Source organism: Pinus tabuliformis, chromosome 8 (genome assembly GCF_031772625.1).
Source record: "Pinus tabuliformis cultivar Carrire ecotype Pingquan chromosome 8, CPIR1, whole genome shotgun sequence".
Lineage (NCBI taxonomy): Eukaryota > Viridiplantae > Streptophyta > Pinopsida > Pinales > Pinaceae > Pinus > Pinus tabuliformis.
The window spans coordinates 574,293,557-574,313,179 of record NC_142294.1 but is presented as its reverse complement, the minus strand read 5'-3'; the positions used below and the strand labels follow the sequence as shown (position 1 = coordinate 574,313,179).

The following is a 19,623-nucleotide window of genomic DNA, read 5'->3' as shown; positions in this document are numbered from 1 at the left end:
CTTTCTGGCATAAAAAATAGCATACAGTGCAGCTCCCCTACAAAGAAGGATACACAGGCAAGCCCTGTAAAAGCAGAGCCATTCCTATGAATAAAGAATATCGGGATCTATGTGAAGAGGAAATTAAACAATTACTGGATCGCAAGCTCATCAGAGAATCTGACAGTCCATGGAACTGTTATGGATTCTATGTCAATAAAAGAGCAGAACAAATCAAAGGTATTCCAAGGTTGGTAATTAATTTCAAACCTCTAAATTCTGTTCTTGCAGATGACACCTATCCAATCTCCCACAAAGGGGATCTGATGGGAAGGATAGCATGAGCTAAAATATTTTCCAAGTTTGACTTGAAAGCAGGATTTTGGCAAGTAGCCATTTCTGAAAAAGATAAGTTCAACACTACTTTAATTATTCTTGCAGGCCACTACAAGTGGAATGTCATGCCTTTTGGGTTGAAAAATGCCCCTTCAAAGTTCCAAAAGGTAATGGATAAAATCTTTAAGCCTTATTTTGATTGGCTTATAGTTTATGTTGATGATATTCTAATTTTTTCCAAGAATATCCAAGACCATTTCAAGGATATTCATACTCAAACAGTTGGTAAAGTATAATGGTCTAGTTTTAAGCAAAAAGAAGATAGAAGTTTTTCAAACTACTATCATATTTCTTGGCCATACCATTTTCAATGGCCAAATATCTCTGCAAAAGCATGCACTTGAGTTTGCTGCGAAGTTCCCAGATATTATTATAGACAAAACCCAGATCCAAAGATTTTTGGGTTGCTTAAATTATGTTAGTAACTTCTACTAGGACTGTGCAATAGACAGAAGTTTGCTTAACCAAAGACTCAGAAAAGATCCACCCCAGTGATAAAAAGCATATACAAAGGTTTTCTAGAACATCAAGGCAAAGGTAAAGACCCTTTCTATTTTATATGTCTCTGATGACAGTTCATTTAAAATTGTGGAGACATACGCTAGCAACATAGGATGGGGAGGTATTCTCAAGCAGAGGAAAGATGGTGTGGAACAGATTGTCCAGTGTGCATCAGGCAAGTGGCCAGATCTATTTAGCAAGTCTGTTTGTGAGCCTGTATATTCTTATGCAGAGCCTATGTGTTGCCAGGAAGCCTTCGGTATGCTTACTCTTCTGTGAGAAGCAAAAGTCCGATAAATGCAACCATAGTCTATCTCTGAAAAGAATACTCTATGTAATGTGAATCTCTTTGTAATCTGAATCCTTTTCTGATCAATAATATGAGAAGCCATTTCCGCATTTGAATACCTATGAGTTAATTAAAATAGTCTGTTGTGTAGTAGTTGTCTCATTTTCTTCACTCGAAGTTCACTGGAAGTTCATCAGAGGTTCACCAAAGGTTTGAAGGGACGCCAAACCGCTGAAAGGCGAGGAAGCTGTGTATAGGTCATAGAGCGTGAAAAAACCCAGTAGGTTCGCGCTGAGTTCACCACAGGTTCACCAGAGGTTGACAAAGTGACGACAAACGAAGAGACACATCAAGGCCAAGACAGCAGAGCGCGCACTACTGTAGCAGCACTGTAGAAAGCTTTGTGGAAGCCCCTTCGTCAATTTAAATTAGGGGCTTCCACAAAGCTTGCTACAGTGCTCACTTTTCTATCTTGGCCTTGTTGTGTCTCTTCGTTTGTCTTCACTTTGTCAACCTCTGGTGAACCTGTGGTGAACTCAGCGCGAACCTGCTGGGTTTTTTCACGCTCTACGACCTATACACAGCTTCCTCGCCTTTCAGTGCTCTGGTGTCCCTTCAAACCTTTGGTGAACCTCTGATGAACTTATAGTGAACTTCGAGTGAAGAAAATGAGACAACTACTACACAGCAGACTATTTTAATTAACTCACATGTATTCAAATGCGGAAATGGCTTCTCATATTATTGATCAGAAAGGGATTCAGATTACAGAGAGATTCACATTACATAGAGTATTATTTTCAGAGATAGACTATGGTTGCATTTATCGGACTTTTTCTTCTCATAGAAGAGTAAGCATACCAAAGGCTTCCTGGCAACACATAGGCTCTGCCTAAGAATATACAGATTCACAAATAGACTTGCTAAATAGATCTGGCCACTTTAGGTTCTTACCAATGCCGAGCACACTGATACGCAGGCTTCTCAGATCTCTAAGACTCTATGACTCTATGACTCTGATTCTGAATGCGTCAACAATGAGCCTTACCCTCTTTTTATAGCAAAAGAGAGGTGACAAACATTATTGTTGAGCATCTGACAAAGGGATGGAATCATTGCTTTCGAGTAACACCGAGGTGACATCCGCACAAAGATTCTTAGTCCAAAAAAGTAAATCTTACGAAAAATATGCTAACTGCATAATTTACATAGTGGATGCTTTTGCACAGCAAAGCCCACGAGAAAAGCTGGCCACAATTTAGTCCTTGTGACTGGACATCATGATTACATTGTTGGATGCTTTTGTTGGTAAAGCCCACGGGAACCATCAGAATACAGTAATTTCATGGAATCTATGCTTTTTATACAATAATTCATCCCATGCTTTGGTAAAAATTCTCCAAACAATCATGGGTTTCCCTAAAATAATTTGATGTTTTACTTTAGTTAATACAAGCCATTCATAATGTCAGGTCATGTATTCTTTTAAGGATTTATTCTCATCATGAAAAGGTGACCATTCTCCTGCCATCATTTCCTTGACAGTTTTATATGGCAGATGGAAGCAATCTCCAATGTTGTACTCAAAACAGATATCACAATTGAATCTACAATGTGATTCATGATAAAGAGGATCCATTGTTGTTCTGTTGACGCCGTAGTCAGCCCACCATTTTTGTAGCCAATCACATTGTTGATTTCTTTGCAACACCCCAGTTGTACTAAATTTTAATTTAGTATAATGGGTTTCTTCTTTGTCATCCACATTCAGTAGATCCCACCATAGCTATTTGTATGCTTCAAAATCATACACTGTGTCTGGAAAGATTAGCTTAGGATCTCCTCCCAGCCATAATGCAGAGGTTTGAGTGGGCATGGGCCATGCAAGATTCCTGGTACAGTTGATGCAGAAATATTTTTCATAAATTCCTCGGCGGATTCCTCCATGTGACCAGATACCTGTGATATCATGAAAATCTCTTTGAAGAGCATCTTCTGCATATAATGCATCTCTTTTGGCTTTTGTGTAGATCATGTCGTGTATCCATCTGCTCCCTTTTGGGTACACCTTTCTTTCAGGTACAAGATGTAAAATATCTGTATGAGCTTGCAAGTTTGCATCCAATACTTTGGTGTTTCTTAACTGCCATGTTGGCTTCCATTTGTCTTTGTATTCTTCCCAGCCCTGATTATCTGGTATTGTGCGTAGGACTTCTTGTTTCTGGTTTTGGTCCCATTCTATGACAATGACCATTATATGTTCTTGGTGCTGGATGAATTCTCTACTGAGAAAATCTGGTAAACAATTTTTTGTGCCTTTTATATGCTCGACATCAAAATCAAAATTGGCAAAGAGAGCTTGCCATCTTGCAAACTTAGCTTCACCAGATTTTTTGATATCCTTAGTTAAGACTTTCTTCAAAGCTGAGGCATCTGTTCTAAGAAGAAACCTTTTGTTTACCAAATGAATATCAAATTTGTTGATGCAATTCCACACAGCTTTTACCTCTTTTTCAATAGTGGAATAGTTCTGTTCAGCAGGATTCCAGGTGCCTGATGCAAACTGGACAATCTGTTCCACGCCATCTTTCCTCTGCTTGAGAATACCTCCCCATCCTATGTTTCTAGCATCTGTCTCCACAATTTTAAATGAACTGTCATCAGAGACATATAAAATAGGAAGGGTCTTTACCTTTGCCTTGATTTTCTGGACAGCCTTTGTATATGCTTCTGACCACTGGGGTGGATATTTTCTAAGTCTCTGGTTAAGCAAACTTCTATTTGTTGCACAGTCCTAGTAGAAGTTACTAACATAATTTAAGGAACCCAAAAATCTTTGGAGCTGTGTTTTGTCCGTAATAATATCTGGGAACTTGTTAGCAAACTCAAGCGCATGCTTTTGCAAAGATATTTGGCCATTGAAAATGGTATGGCCAAGAAATCTGATAGTAGTTTGAAAAACTTCTATCTTCTTTTTGCTTAAAACTAGACCATTATACTTTACCAGCTGTTTGAAAGTATGAATATGCTTGAAATGGTCTTGGATATTCTTGGAAAAAGTTAGAATATCATCGATGTAAACTATAAGCCAGTCAAAATAAGGCTTAAAGATTTTATCCATTACCTTTTTGAACTTTTAAGGGGCATTTTTCAACCCAAAAGGCATGACATTCCACTCGTAGTGGCCTGCAAGAATACTGAAAGCAGTGTTGAACTTATCTTCTTCAAAAATGGCTACTTGCCAAAATCCTACTTTCAAGTCAAACATGGAAAATATTTTAGCTCTTGTTATCCTTCCCATCAGATCTCCTTTGTGGGGGATTGGATAGGTGTCATCTGCAAGAACAGAATTTAGAAGTTTGAAATTAATTACCAACCTTGGAATACCTCTGATTTGTTCTGCGCTTTTATTGACATAGAATCCATCACAGTTCCATGGACTGTCAGATTCTCTAATGAGCTTGCTATCCAGTAATTGTTTAATTTCCTCTTCACATAGATCCTGGTATTCTTTATTCATATGAATGCCTCTGCTTTTACAGGGCTTCCCTGTGTATCCTTCTTTGTAGGGGCGCTACACTGTATGTTGTTTTCTATGCCAGAAAGCATTTGGCTTTTCAGAACAACATTCTTCTTCTATCTGTTTCTTTGTTTCTGCAATATTTCTCTAGATCTGGAGAGCTTTTAGCTATTCTTCTACCTTCAATGTAGATTTCAGATCTCTTAGATCTGTCAATTTTGCTTCTGCTTTATCTAGTTCTTGGATAGTTTGGATCATAGTAGAGACTCTCGGATTTGAGATATAAGGCATCTCAATCCTTTTTGTTTTTCCCCTTGCAGTGGGGACTGTGATGAAGTATCCAGCTTGATTTCCTTTTAATCTGGTTGAACCATGAGGTTCAACGGCTGCTAAGAAGATATTGCCAAGAATACAATCAACTGGAATCTCTGCAACTGCAAATGCCAAATTTACACAATGAGTGTCAAAGAAAATGGAGGCTTTTGGAACCTCATAGTTGAGTGTCTTATTTCCAAGCCCAACAACCTTTCTTTTGGTAGACAACCAATATTTTGCTGGGATGACCTTTTTATTCAAGATATTCACATCCACACCAGGGTCAAGGATTTTTGTTAAAGCAAACATTTCTCCCTTGATGCAAATATTTACTTGAACATGACGTTGTTGATAAGCGATAGAAAGAATTCTCATTTCTTGAAATCCAAAAACAGGATCTTTTCTTCCTTCAATAATTTCAAGATTGGGATTTTTGAATACTCTATGGTGGGAGAATTTTCTTCTATAGCTTTCTCACTTATAGCTTGCTTTCCTTTCTTTATTTCAGCTAGCTGGGATTTTAAAACAGAGATTTTTGATTTGTTATTATGAATTTCTCTACTTACTTCTCCCAAAGTGAGCGAACAAACCTTACCAGCAGTTGGTTCTTGATGTCTCTGAAAAGACCTAGTATTTCTCTCAAAGGAGGCATCAACAAATAACGGCTTTTTAGCTGAACTTTTTGAAGATCTAGAACAGAGCTGATCCATGAATGCGTCTGTAAGCCTATTCTTCATTTCTCCTTCTACCATTGCACGAATCTGAAAAAGAATTTTGATTTCTTCTTCCTCTGTGGCAACCATCAAAATCTTTTCTTTATGTGGAGGAGAATAGTTCTCTTCAGTACTAGAGTCGTTGTATGACTCTGAATCAGAATCATAATTCATATGACAAGCACATTCTTCTGATTCTGGACATGAACAGGGTTCTGATTCTGAACATGAACAACCTTGTATGTGTGCTTGTAATTCTTCTTCTGACGAAGAACTATAGGAGTCAAGGGATGACTCTTCGAGCTACTGTTGTTGTATTTGACCTTTAATAACTACATTAGGGCAACATTCTGTTCTGTGAGACCGGGCACCACATTTCATACATTGTATCTATCCTTCTTGCTCGATAGTTTTGCCTCTTTGAAACAGGGCTTGTGACTTTTTCCCTCTATTCCTCTTTGATTCTTCTCCTTCTGGACATTTTTTGGATGTATGTCCAGTTTTGCCACACAACCAGTAAGTTTGTCCCATTTTTCTTGCTTGGATGTATGCAGAGGAATATCAGAGGGTTTATAATAGTGTGTCCTTAGAACATACATGTAGTGGCCTTTCTTGGCTTTGGAGGATCCTTTATGCCGCTGAGAAGACTTTCTTCGATCTTTGTAGAATTTGGTAGTCTGTTTATACTCCTTTTTAGCTCTTTTCTTAGCTTTCCTTTTCTTGACCAAAGGGTCATCAATTGTGAGTCCATATTTGCTGCAAATGGACTTTCTGTTTGGAAGCTTTGAAAGTTTTTCCAAAGAATTGTTTACTTTGGAACTAGTGCACAGACTGACTAATGTCTTTGTTATGTGAGAATAAATCTCATCCCAAGTATATGATTCAAATGGCAACTGAAATATTTCTTGCAATCGGATATAATCAACAAATCTAGATGGAAGTGCAGCAAAATATACCTGTTTCCACAATAGATTTTTTGAATCTTTCACTTCATAGATTCTTTGCATCCAGTCACGGTGAAAGTCTTCATATTGTAACATTTTGTGTCATTTGAGATTCATGAGAATAACTTCATGCTTATCTACAATCTATGATTCACTGCCACACCAGTGCTCTAATATCATAGAAGTTAGAGCTCCGATCATATTGCTTGTTGTTGTGCCATCTGTATTGTGAATCACATCTCCTAATTCATCTTTGAGGACTTCAACCTCCATATTTTCCATTAATGTTGGAGATGATTCTGTTTCCCACCACCGGAGTAGCGTTCCTGTAAAACACTGAATAATGGTCTTGCATGCTTCAATTTTACTTTTGCCTCTGAGGCACATGAGTTTATATTCAGTAAACATCATGTCAATCAATTGCCTAATTTCACCAACACTCAGATTATCAATATTCCACTCGCGGTGTGACTCAGGGAAGAAGTATGAGCTTCTGGAAGCTTGCATTTTCCTTCTAGATCAGGTGCAGGATACTTATTGAACCTACTTTCCGGCAGTTCGTAAATAGGGAGAATCTGAGATTTAGATTCTTTCTGTTCCTCTTCTTCTTCTTCTTTGAATAAGAAAGCAATGGTAATTATTTCTGTAGCCTCTGGTTTTTAGCAGAAGATTGGGCTACTTCTTTTGGAAATAATGCCGGAAATCGGTCAACTGGCTTGACAACGTCTTGAATTTTGATATTTCTTTTACACAAAAAAGAAGTGGGAACTGGTTTATCAACTTTGGACAAACTCATCTTTTCAACTTTTTCAGTTAAACCAGTTATTAAACTTTTAGTAGTTCCAATGTGGTCTACTATATTTTCCTCAACTTCTTCTATCTTGTTCAAAGACTCTTTGGCATAGGATCTGACTAGACTTCTGTTTACCTCATTTAAAGAAACTTGAATAGTATCAAACTGTTCCTTTATTTCTATAGTCTTTGTTGTATTTATTTACAAGCCTTTGATTGCAGTGTTGGTCCAGTTTATCTATTCACTGGTATGCTTACTCTTCTGTGAGAAGCAAAAGTCCGATAAATGCAACCATAGTCTATCTCTTAAAAGAATACTCTATGTAATGTGAATCTTTCTATAATCTGAATCCTTTTCTGATCAATAATATGAGAAGCCGTTTCCGCATTTGAATACCTGTGAGTTAATTAAAATAGTCTGTTGTGTAGTAGTTGTCTAATTTTCTTCACTCGAAGTTCACTAGAAGTTCATCAGAGGTTGACCAAAGGTTTGAAGGGACACCAAACCACTGAAAGGTGAGGAAGCCATGTATAGGTTGTAGAGCGTGAAAAAACCCCATAGGTTCACGCTGAGTTCACCATAGGTTCACCAGAGGTTGACAAAGTGAAGACAAACGAAGAGACACGACAAGGCCAAGACAGCAGAGCACGTGCTATTGTAGCATGATTCACTGCTATATGTTTTTCATTGTGCAAAGTAGTAGTGTTGAGGTATTTCAGTGTGTTTATGATCATGGTTTTATACAAAGACCTATAGATTAAGTGTCATGAAAAAATTAACAGATATTATCTCACAAAACTCATCAAATTGCAATCCATATGAAACTACCTCGTCCATGCCAAAGCAATTCCTGCCAAGGAACTTGAATTGTCACAACTTACTTTGACAAGTCAACAGAAGTCCATTAATGGTATCGACAACCTGCTACTCAACATACTATTTTACACCAAGTTCTCCACCAATCCACCAAAAATATCATTCTCCCACCCCAAGTTGCAATAATCCACAACGGGCCTTGTCTCACAAGGCATACCTAGCCAACTCACTTGGTAACATGCTGCTTCCTGCAACAATCCCATAACTCCCTCTCAGAGTTGACACCTCGGCAAAAATATGATCCAACTATTCTTTAAAGTAGCTATGATACCATGTTATAATTCCATGCACCCTAGGTTTAGTCTATGACTTAGCTAGGAAACACAAACATAAACACACTGAAGATGCCTAACTTTAAAAACAACATTTGCACAGTAGAATATACCAGCAATCAAATCAATGTACAGTACACAAAATTTATTGCCAAACATGTTTCTTATTAGTACATTAACAAGAAAACTTCAGAGCTTCCATACCAAGGAGCATGGCCCTTTACAATCCTTGTACAATGCCAAAATATAATACAAAGTAATTTTACAATGTACCTGGGTTGAGGTTGAGTCCTACTGGCTCTCATCTGCCTTGACAAGTGGTTGTTCTTCCCCACCAAAACTTCAGCTACCTGTTGTAGCACACAGGGTACTTATTTACCTCCTCAAACTACCCAGCCAACTCCCTTTAGACTAAAACAAGTTCTCTAACCATTTGGCAGCGTTGTTGTCTCTTCACTTCCACTAGTTGTCTCCTTTTAGTTGCCCTTCTCCTTCTTCTTCAGCATCTTGGTGACTTGGCAGCCCTCATGGCATGGCATGCTCACCTTCATCCTTCTACCAAACCTCATATAGCCCTTATTCCCCATTATTGTAGCCTTTTTGCAGCCCTTAACTCAACCTTCCTGGCTACAGTTTGTTGTTGTAACCTAAAACAGTCCTATAACAAGCTCAAGAACTCCTCATCCTTCTTTTTTCCTTGTTGTGAATAACCTACAACACGCTTATTAAGCAGTGGCTTCCACTTCCTGCACTTTACCTCCTCCACTGCCCTTATACAGGGTTGCGGCGTACAAAAAATGGCCCTCTTCCAACCCTCAAACCATATTTGTTTAACTTGCAACCTTCTCTTGGGAACTGCGACATGCCCTCTAACTATCCAAACAACCCTACTCAACCTCAAAATAGGAAAAACTCCTTTCCTTGTTTGTAGTTCCTTTGTTGCTTAAGCTAAGTCCTTTTAGCCTCCTCATAAGAAGAATGTAACTTCTTCTTGTCAACTAGCCTATCCTTTGACCTTATTTATACTTGTCTAAGGAGTGTGAACCCCCAAGTGGTGTGTCTCTTGGTCTTGTTGGCCAATATGAACCGACTTAACACTTTAGCTAACTCATAATTAAATTAGAATTATAAATGTTTTACCTTGGACTTTATTGACAGTGTTGGACCCACCAACATTCAGGGGATCTCCCCGATATGAAGTCCCAACTAGACCTCACATCGTTTGGTGTAGGAGTCGCATCCAGTACGATGTTCTAGTTGCCATTATCTTAGAGATTTGCCTTAGCTCTTACTGTTCAGCACATGAGAGTGTTATGTTTGTATCTTCAAAAAGCAAGGTAAGTATGCTTGGTGAGTGCGTAATATAACTTGTGTTTGGGTTCTCTTACTGTAAGGGGAGAGAGTAAAGTGAGCCTCTAGATGAGAAGTAGTAGTACCACCCAGGGAGAGACACACGCGAACCAACAAAGTTCTTACCAACATCCAGTAGAGTAGTCCACAGTGGATGCGACAGTTGTTAAAACCAAAATGCAAGGGAAAAACATGTACACCATCCAGCAGAGTAGTCCACACGGAGGTGACGATCATTATAACCAAGAAAACAATAATGGTATGTCTAATGTCCTACAGAGTAGTCCACATGAACGAGACAGCAGTGATGAACAATACAACACATCTTCAACAATGTAAGTATTAAAATAACCAAAGTACTTCAACTATCTTAGTACAAGTTAAGCAAACATGCATTACAAATGTTTAAAGATTAGTCTCACAAACATCTATAGAACATGTGTGAAAATGTTTTGGCCTTAGCAGGCTTCTGAATTAAGAAAAAGTACCAAGACACATTTGTACACCGTACATCACTAGTCCCAGTAGTGGGACATTGGAGCCACTCCTCACTCCTCAAAGAATAGACTACAGACTCTCAAGGTTATGTGGGAGTAGCCAAGGTGAAAATTTCTTGCTCATACATTGGGAGGGGTATATATAGCCAAGCGTGATGTTTGACCCTTGTGACTCTTGGACTACCCTCGTGATTGTTCAACTTCCCATGACACTTCAACTGACATGACTCTTTGACTTCTTATGTGTGTCCATTGGACTTCACTTTACATTACATTTAGTTACAACGGACATGGCCCATAATGGTGATGTGGTCGAGACAACTCATGACCCAAATCGACATGACACTGCTGACATGTACTGGTCGATTGTGGTGTCCATGTCAAGTCACTGCGCTACAGGGTGATGGATGTACTCTTGGTGTGCTCCGTCTTCTCCTCCGCATGGCATAGTGCTGCAGGATCTTCGATGGTCTTGGTCTTGCTTGATGGTTCAATGCATGTGTTCCTTTTGCTTATTGTTTGATATGCTTGGTACATCCGTCCAACTGCAAACAAGTCTTCTAGCATGTGCACTCCTTCATCCGGTTTGTCGTCTCACCATGATCTACCAGTTCATTTGTACCTGCAATTTACTCATGACGGGACGACATCAAATCCAAAACCTCCTTGTCTAGCATGATGCATTGTCCTCGTGTTCCAGGTGAAAAGGAGGGAGGACAACTCACTGAGACAGCGCAAAGCGCAACTCATGCTGGAATGAGGCATTCCGGGAGGACAGCGTAGACTATCGGGAAAAATTGCACAATGATCACTGGGAGGCAGGATTGTGCAATGAAAGTCGTCAGTGTCAGCTACAAGGTGGGACCCTGAGGGGGGACACCTTTGCTCAGTTTCCAGAGGGAATACTGAGTCGGGCTGCAGAGGGACTGTTGGACAGTTTTGCGTAGTTTCCGGAGGGAAGAGAGAGCAGGGCTGCAGAGGGACTGCTTTTCATGACTACACAAATTTCATAGGGAAAACAAAGCAGGTCTACAGAGGGACTTGATGACCATGATTGCGCGATTTCTTGGAACAATGCAGAACAAGCAGCAGGGGAACTGCTAGACATGTCTGCGCAATTTCTGGAGGCAGTGCAAAGCAAGCCAACAAGGGTCAACTGGCTAGTTCTGTGCAATTTTTGGGAACAGTGCAAATCAAGGCAATAGAGGACCAGTTGAGCATGTCTGTGCAGTTCTAAGGAGCAGTGTAGACCCAGATCTCAGAGCAGTGCATGCTTCCGATGGACAAGGAGGGTTGATGACTGTTCTTGAGAAATGTGCAATTCAGTTGAACATGGAGGCAATTTCTGCACAATTCTGGGAGGCAAACATGCTACTCACCTCTGGGATTGCGCAGTGCAACTGACCTGGAGGACAACCTCAAGCACTGCATAGTTCCGAGCAGCAGAGCAAGGTCATTGAGGGCTGAGACTACGCAATGCAGCTCAGTCAGGGTCCAGTGGAAGAGGGTTGTCCGGTGTGGCAGATTTTCATGGAAATGGCTAAGTGTCGAAAGCAAGTGGACTTGTGCAAACTAACATTGTGATCATACACTTAACATACTTGACAACGAGACAACATAGACCACCATGACAACAAGAGAAAACGTGTCCTCGATGACATTGTCTTGGAGTTGAGAGCGACAAGTGCGACACTTGTGATAGACCTTCAAACGACCGTGACAACACTTGCGCAACAATGGTTACAACTTTGTGTGTGAGTGCGAAGGGTGTTCACATAGCAAAGACAACCCAAACATGCAAAGACAATCCTTCAAACTCACCAGAATAAGATCGCAAGCATGACGAAGCAATCAACATGCTGAAAGACGATCGTTGGTCAAACAAGTAAAAAGGTGAAAAAGACTCCACAAGATCTCATGAGGTGAGCTCGTGTTTTTGCAACCATCAAAGGAAAAACCAAGGAAGACTCCAAAATTTGGATGCAACCCAAAATTTTGGAGGGTGTTGCAGTTGCTACAATAGGCTCCAAACCCACTCATTTGTGTCCAAAATCCCAAACTCAAAACCACAAAGCCCCTAGAGCTTTTCCAATCCGAAATACCTTCAAAGCCACCAAATTTCAACAAAAGAGAGCTCGAAATATTTTCAATTTTAAGTGTTCAATTTTCTTTTCTCTACCAAAGCGTAGTAATATAATTGTCCCAATAGAGCCATCCTCTAATATCCCCCATGTTAAATATAGGCAAGTCTATCTAATATAGAAATTGACAATCTCATCATCAAAATAGCCTTGTCATATGTTTTGTTTTCCTTCACTGAGAAACAACATGATAACAACCACCTTTAGACATGTCTATATCAAAAGAATTAATTTAATTTATGATATTCTAGATTTCATTGTTTAAAGTAACATACATGATAGTAATCAAGTGCATCCATATTCCATCACATTTAGACCCGAAATATTGGATCATAGTGAAGAATATTGCTATTCTTCTTACAAAAAGATCCTTACTTATTAATTCCATTTTTATTTTGCTTTCACTAGAAGCAACCATACAATCACCATTGGCACCATAGTTCAGAAATAATTAGTTACATGGATTTTAGCATAGATGCAATATGAAATAACAAGTTCAAAAATTTGGTAAATTTTACAAGGCCAAAGTACTATAAGGCAAACACTCTTAAAAACACACGAGATTTGTGAACATTCTACCAAGGTATTGGTTCCAATAAATCCTTGTAGCTAGAACATAGACTACCCCTAGTGTCCAAGGGTGTCAATGGGAGCTCCAAATATTGTCAATTTTACACGTTCATGTGTCCTTTCTCTACCAAAGCATGGTAGTATCCCTATCCAAACAAACTCATCGCCTAATATCCTCTATGGTAAATATAGATAAGTAATTTGACATAGAAATTGACAATCTCTTTATAAAAATGGCATTTAATTTCCTTCAACAATAAGCAATAACATGATAACAACTTTTAGACACGTCTATCTCAAAAAGCATTGATCTAATTCATCATATTCTAGACATCAATGATTGAAGTAACATGCATGATACCAATCAAGTGCATTAATATTCCATCATATCTGGACAAGGAAAACTAGATGGAAACAAGGAATATTGTTAATCCTCTTCAAAAAATATCCTTGTTTATGAATGCTATTTTATTTTTCCTGAGTTAGAAGCAACTATGCAGTCACCATTAACACCTTAGTTTAGAATAATTACTTTCATGGATAGTTCATCCATGATTTATGTACATGTATGGTATCTATCTAGAAAATTTTAATATAGATGCAATATAGATAGTAAATGCTTAAATATATTTACAAATTAAAACTTTTCAAGACTAACCAAATGTTACGATAAATAGATAGATAGATAAATATATATATTATATAATTTAACAATATTGTTATTCTCGTACTCTAGTTTAACTTTTAATATTCAACTATGCATTTGGTGATATAAGAGTAGAACAATTTAACTACTCATTTGCTAATATAAGAGTGGAACTAGTATGGCAGTATAGTTAATAATAACTCATACTATTTTTAACTTTACCATAATAAGACAATGAACTTTACCATAATAAGACAATGGCCACATTGAGTGAACATTCAGCAAATATGTTTTTCATATAAATAAATATAAACCCAAATGGCATAGGAGAATTATGTTTAGCATATAAATAAATATAAACCCAAATGGCATAGGAGAATTATTTCGCATTAGCAATACAAAATAGAGAATAAACACAACCCAAAAAAACACATTAATCATTTCAAATAATTTTGCAACTATTGTTCCACATAATGTTTTGGAGGAATGTTTTTACTCATACTAATTTTAACTTTACCATAATAAGACAATGGCCACATTCAGTGAATGTTCAGCAAATATGTTTTTTCATATAAACAAATATAAAGTCAACTGGGTTAGGAGAATTATTTCGCATTAGCAATACAAAATAGAGAATAAACACAAACACAACCAAAAAAAATAATACATTAATCATTTCAAACAATTTTGTGACTATTGTTCCACATAATGTTTTGATGTTTTGGATGTTTTGGAGGAATGTATTTGTCACACAAGTTACTTAATCAACTTTAAAGAAATTTGTACATTGAGGCTATGAGCCTTCACTTTTAACTTGTGATCTGAAGTTTATCTCTATCATACTATTTCATTTGTACTTTTGTGTTGAACTTTATTTTTTGACACTAGTAATTTTCAGGAGACTAGTGATGGAACGAGGCTGATCTCTCACACACATCCATCTGTTACACATATGTTATGTTTCAAATTGGAGATATGTTTGATGTCACTTAAAAAAATTGAACGGGTTTCTGTATATTTTTAAAATATTTAAAATCTGAGGTATCTATGCCACCAAATTTGTTTAGGACTCGCATCTAACCTCCTAATTGAAACATGCTACATCCGCTGGCCATCAAGGTCGCTGCAACTTTCACCCAATTTGCATAGGACTTGTACTTAAACTCCTCAATTGAAACATGCCATCTAACCTCCTAATTGAAACATGCTACATCCGCTGGCCATCAAGGTCGCTGCAACTTTCACCCCATTTGCATAGGACTTGTACCTTAACTCCTCAATTGAAACATGCTAGATGCCATTACTCTATGCCACCAAATCTGTTTAGGAGTTGTATCTAACCTCTTCAATTAAAACATGCTATATCCACTGGTCATCAAGGTCGCTGCAACTTTCAACCAGTCCAGGATGCAGTATGACTCTGTTGATCATATTAATGCACTAACATGTCTTCAGGGAGTTCTGAACACAGTTCTCAACACTGAAAGTGCTTTGCTTTAAGCACTTGACCATGACCTGCTTAAATGCAATCATCAGTAGCTTACTTTGGCATAAAACGACATTGACAGACTGTAATTTGTATACCAATGGCTACTATGAAACTTTTACAAGCTTATGTACTCATTATGAAGTGATCAAGCAAGCTTACGTACTCATTATGAAGTGATCAAGCATCACAAATGATCATATCAAGTGAATAAGCCCTAAAGAAGCAACTTGAAAAAGCATGGAAGAATTATGGCTTGTAAATTGACTTGACTGCAGTGTTGAAATTAGTCTTTCTGGTGAATCCTATGATATGCTTGGTCCGGAAATAAGCTTGGTTGAGATATGCCACGTCATTGCATCTCCTCTAAGGCAACAAGCAGCAAGCAAGTACGGAAAGAGGATAGAATAATGAAGATTAAGAAAATCCCTTACAACAGAATTTCTTGTATCAACAGTATTAGAAAGCATAACAGCCCTTGATGCTACTATTCAGGCACTCAATTTTGGAGCTTAAATTATTATCATTAGGCCTTTTGGGGGTTTAAATAGAGACCCCTTGTCATCCAAGTTGTTGATCAAGTTTCTAACTGTATTATGTGAGGATTGATTCTCTATCTATTAAAACGGGAACTGCAACAGGTAATTCAGGTCTCGGGTCAAATCATCAGTTTTTAGAAATGCAGTCTACCACCAAATGGAAGACATTGTGGATTGCTACAGCATATTTTGAACATCCAATTAAATAGACTGCCAAAAAATACAAATTCTGTGTAGTATCCTTAGGAACTTATTGAAATGAACTATCACGAACACAGCGTCCTGCAATTTTCTTTCTACAATGACATTTCTTCCTCTCTGTGGTGTCATGTTGGTGACCGGAAAAATTTAAGGCCCCTGACATACCATTATTGTTGTTGACCAAGATAGGTTCACAGGTGAAAATAGTAATTGATTAAACAAGATGTCAGTCATATAACTACCATGATGTTCTATTGAATGTGGAAGAAGGAGCATTTTCAAAAGGGAAATGATCCTCATGATTCAGGCCTTATTCATAAAATGCAGGATAAGCATGGAGTTAGTTTGACACCTGACCTTAACCAGCTCTAGCTCAAAATCAATGCACACAAAAACCACCTCCAAGTAGATGGCACACTCAGTGGTTGCAATACTGACTTGAAGATTTGAGGTTTTCATCGGCTGAATCACAGCAAATGATGTGTACCATCCATCAAGGCCTTCATGAACAGATAAAACCTGGACCACTATGTTTGACAAATTTTGAGCTTCGTTGTTCAGTCTTGCAGTGAAAGCAATTGATTAAGAAGCTTGCTTGACTGAAAAGCATGACATATATTGGACACGGCCCTGACTAAGGAATCCTGTGTCTCGAAATCGAGTTCCAAACTCTTTTCCCTTGTGTCTTCAAAAACAGAAGTGGCATCTGCCTGTTTTCCATGATGGCAAAGGTTACTGATCAGAAAATTGTAAGTATCAATACGTGGCACCAATATCTTCTTTAAGATAGCATCCAATATCTCAATCTCTCTGCTGAATTCAACTATTTATCAATGCTGACTTGAAAATTCGAAGTTTCACAAGCTGCAAAATCGAAACAAATGATACTATCATCTGCCAAAGCCTTGGGAAACAGATAAATATGGTACCACCATGTCTGACGAATTTTGAACTTCCTTGCTCAGTCTTGCACCAAAAGCAATTGATTAAGTAGCTCGTTTGAATGAAAAGCACTAAATATATTAGATAGAGCTGTGACTAAGGAACCCCATGTCTCGAAATGTGGCTTCAAATTCCCTTTCCTCATTTCTTCAAGAACCAAAGTGGCATCTGCCAATAGTCTATGATGGCAAAGATTACTAATCAGACAGTTATAAGTATCAATATGAGGCACCAATTTCCTTTCCAACATAACATTAAAGATCTCCATAGCTCCGCTGAAGTCATCCGCTTTGCAATACCCATCAATTATCATCCGATATGTAACAACATTTGGCAATAACCCTTCTCGTTGCATCTTGGTCAAGACCATCCTGGCCTCATCCATTTTTCCTTCAATGCAAAAAAACTTAACAAATATATTATAGACAACAGCATCAGGCCTGAAACCTTTATCCTTCATCTGACCCAAAAGACTCATGGCTTCATCCATCTTTCCATACTTGCAGAGGCCAGTCACCAACACACTATAAGTGACTACAGTTGGCTTACAGCCTCTATAAGGCATATCATATATGAGTTTCTGCGCATCGTGAAACCGTGCAGCATCACAGAGACCTTCAATTAGTATCCCATAAGTCACCAAATTAGGAGGAGGCTTACCAGCCTTCCCCATCTCGTCCAAAAGCTCCATGGCCTCGCTCATTAACCCCTTCCTACAGAAAAACCCAATCAATGTATTGTAAGTCACAGTGCTAGGTCCGATTAATCTTTGACACAGTTTGTCAAACAGTTGGCGTGCAACAGCCAAACGGTCTAAATTACACTCTGTTTTGATAAGTATATTAAAACTAACAACATTCGGAACTATCCTCAATCTTTGAGAGCTTTCAAACAACTCCCGGGCCTCTGATACCCGACCTCCACTGACCAAAACTTCGAGAAGAACATTGAATGACTTTGTAGTTCGCCTGCAATTGAATTTTGGAATTCTATGAAAAATATCAATGGCTTCCTCTAGCATACCAGATTTCCCATAATGTTGAATAATGGCATCGAACAGAGTTTCATTGCAATTAATATCTTCAGCTTCAATGCGGTCAAGAAGGGTTTGGACGGCTTCAAACTTACCTGCTCGACACAGCTTGTATATGACAGCAGAGTAGGTGGGGTATTCGTGCCTGTGGCCTCGTTCTTCTGCTCTCGTAAAGATCTTGAGGGCGCTGTCGGGATCTTGGACATCCTTGAGTTTGTCGAGCAAAAGAATGGGCTCGCGAATGGAACTTGTGATTTTTGGCATGCTTTTTCTGTTGGGTTTTTTTGAGTTCAGAGACTTGTTCCGATTTAATCCAGAATTTCTTTTTCCTCGAAGATAAGCCCATGTTGAATATGGCGATGAAGCTGATAATGGCAGATAACGGCTCAAGCAGCCGATGGCCATCACCATGCTGCGCAACATGGCTACACCTTACCCTCTGCTTCGAATCGAGCAGAAGTATTTTTGCCGTTGGTTTTTTCTTTTAATCATTAATATTCAGCCATCTTTGGGTTTTGCTTATGCGTTCTAGGTGCAAATATGAGTAGGTTCGCATGTATTTCTTTGTTATAAATCATTAGTTTAAAAATAGAGAAGGGTAAATAATTGTTTTAAGTTTAAAATTAGATGTGTAGAGTAAGGGGAAAATTCTAGACGTTAACATTAATATTTGTAGGTTAATATTAATATTTGTAGGGGGACTAATTTTTTATATTTTTTTTCTAAAAAAGATTCACTAAAGTTTTTTAAATTTTAATCTAAACTTTCTTTCTTAAAATTTTCCATGGTACTTGAGTTTGTATATATTGATGAATCAATATTGTCTCAAGTGTAAGGGATAGGTATAGGGTAGGCATCTCTCTAATGTAGGACTCTTTAATGTAGGACTCCAAATGATAAGAGTGTTTTTGAACATTTTGACCCTTGCCAAATCACAAGTACCTATTAAAATTAACTTGCAGATTGTTTAGATTATCAGTACTAGTTTCACTCAATTCAATTTCATATTGAGCAAAAGAAACTTAAGGCTAATAATAAGGAGTAAAACTTTTGACGTCTTTGATCAAAGTTTCAATATCTATCTTTATGTTTTATAGAAACCTAGTTTAATATGTTAAAGGTATTATGGATTTTTAAAGGGTCAAAAATCCATCTTATGACTATAAAATTGAAAATACTTATTATGGAACTAAATCTAATTTTCATTAAGGTAACTATAAATTACATAAATATTATGTGGAATATTTATGTATAAGAATTAAATTTGTAATTTTTTAGTAGTATTTATAGATTAACAATTGAACTTATCTTGCAATAGAAGTTCACGATGAAAAATAGGTTGCTCAATTATCAAAAAGAAAATCGTACTGAAGAAAAAAAATAAATAAATAAATACATAAATAAAAATAAAAATAAAAATAAAATAAATAAATAAGCAGTTGTCTATAATGCAATTTTTTGGAAGCTTTTCCGGTAGGTTTTTCCGATCAAAATCCGGCAGCAATTTATTGGAATCGCAAGTTTGATAGCTAGTTTCTGCACAATCAAAGCGTCTCAGGGGTTTTCCAGGGTGTTGAATCCAAATATGCAGTTAAAAAACCATTTTAAATAATACAAATC

General features: G+C 37.7%; 1 protein-coding gene across 2 annotated transcripts; it reads right to left on the bottom strand.

Moving 5' to 3' along the window:
- Nucleotides 1–15,144: 15,144 nt before the first annotated feature.
- LOC149236785 (uncharacterized) lies at nt 15,145–18,537 on the bottom strand. Of its 2 annotated transcripts, none has more exons than XM_089372505.1 (2): nt 18,099–18,537; nt 15,145–17,938 (listed from the first exon to the last, which is right to left on the bottom strand). In XM_089372505.1, exons 1-2 carry the CDS (start codon nt 18,347–18,349, stop codon nt 16,990–16,992), a joined length of 1,200 nt encoding a protein of 399 aa, XP_089228631.1. In that variant the 5' UTR covers nt 18,350–18,537; the 3' UTR covers nt 15,145–16,989. The 2 variants fall into 2 exon arrangements, with proteins under 2 accessions (XP_089228631.1, XP_089228632.1); XM_089372506.1 differs by having other exon boundaries at nt 15,145–17,683.
- Nucleotides 18,538–19,623: the final 1,086 nt, after the last annotated feature.

Coding starts and splice junctions, on each gene's coding strand:
- LOC149236785 (XM_089372505.1), bottom strand. CDS start 18,349: ATGGGCTTATCTTCGAGGAAAAAGAAATTCTGGATTAAATCGGAACAA. Junction 17,939..18,098: donor ATACAAGCTGTGTCGAGCAG/GTAAGTTTGAAG, acceptor ATTCAATTGCAG/GCGAACTACAAAGTCATTCA.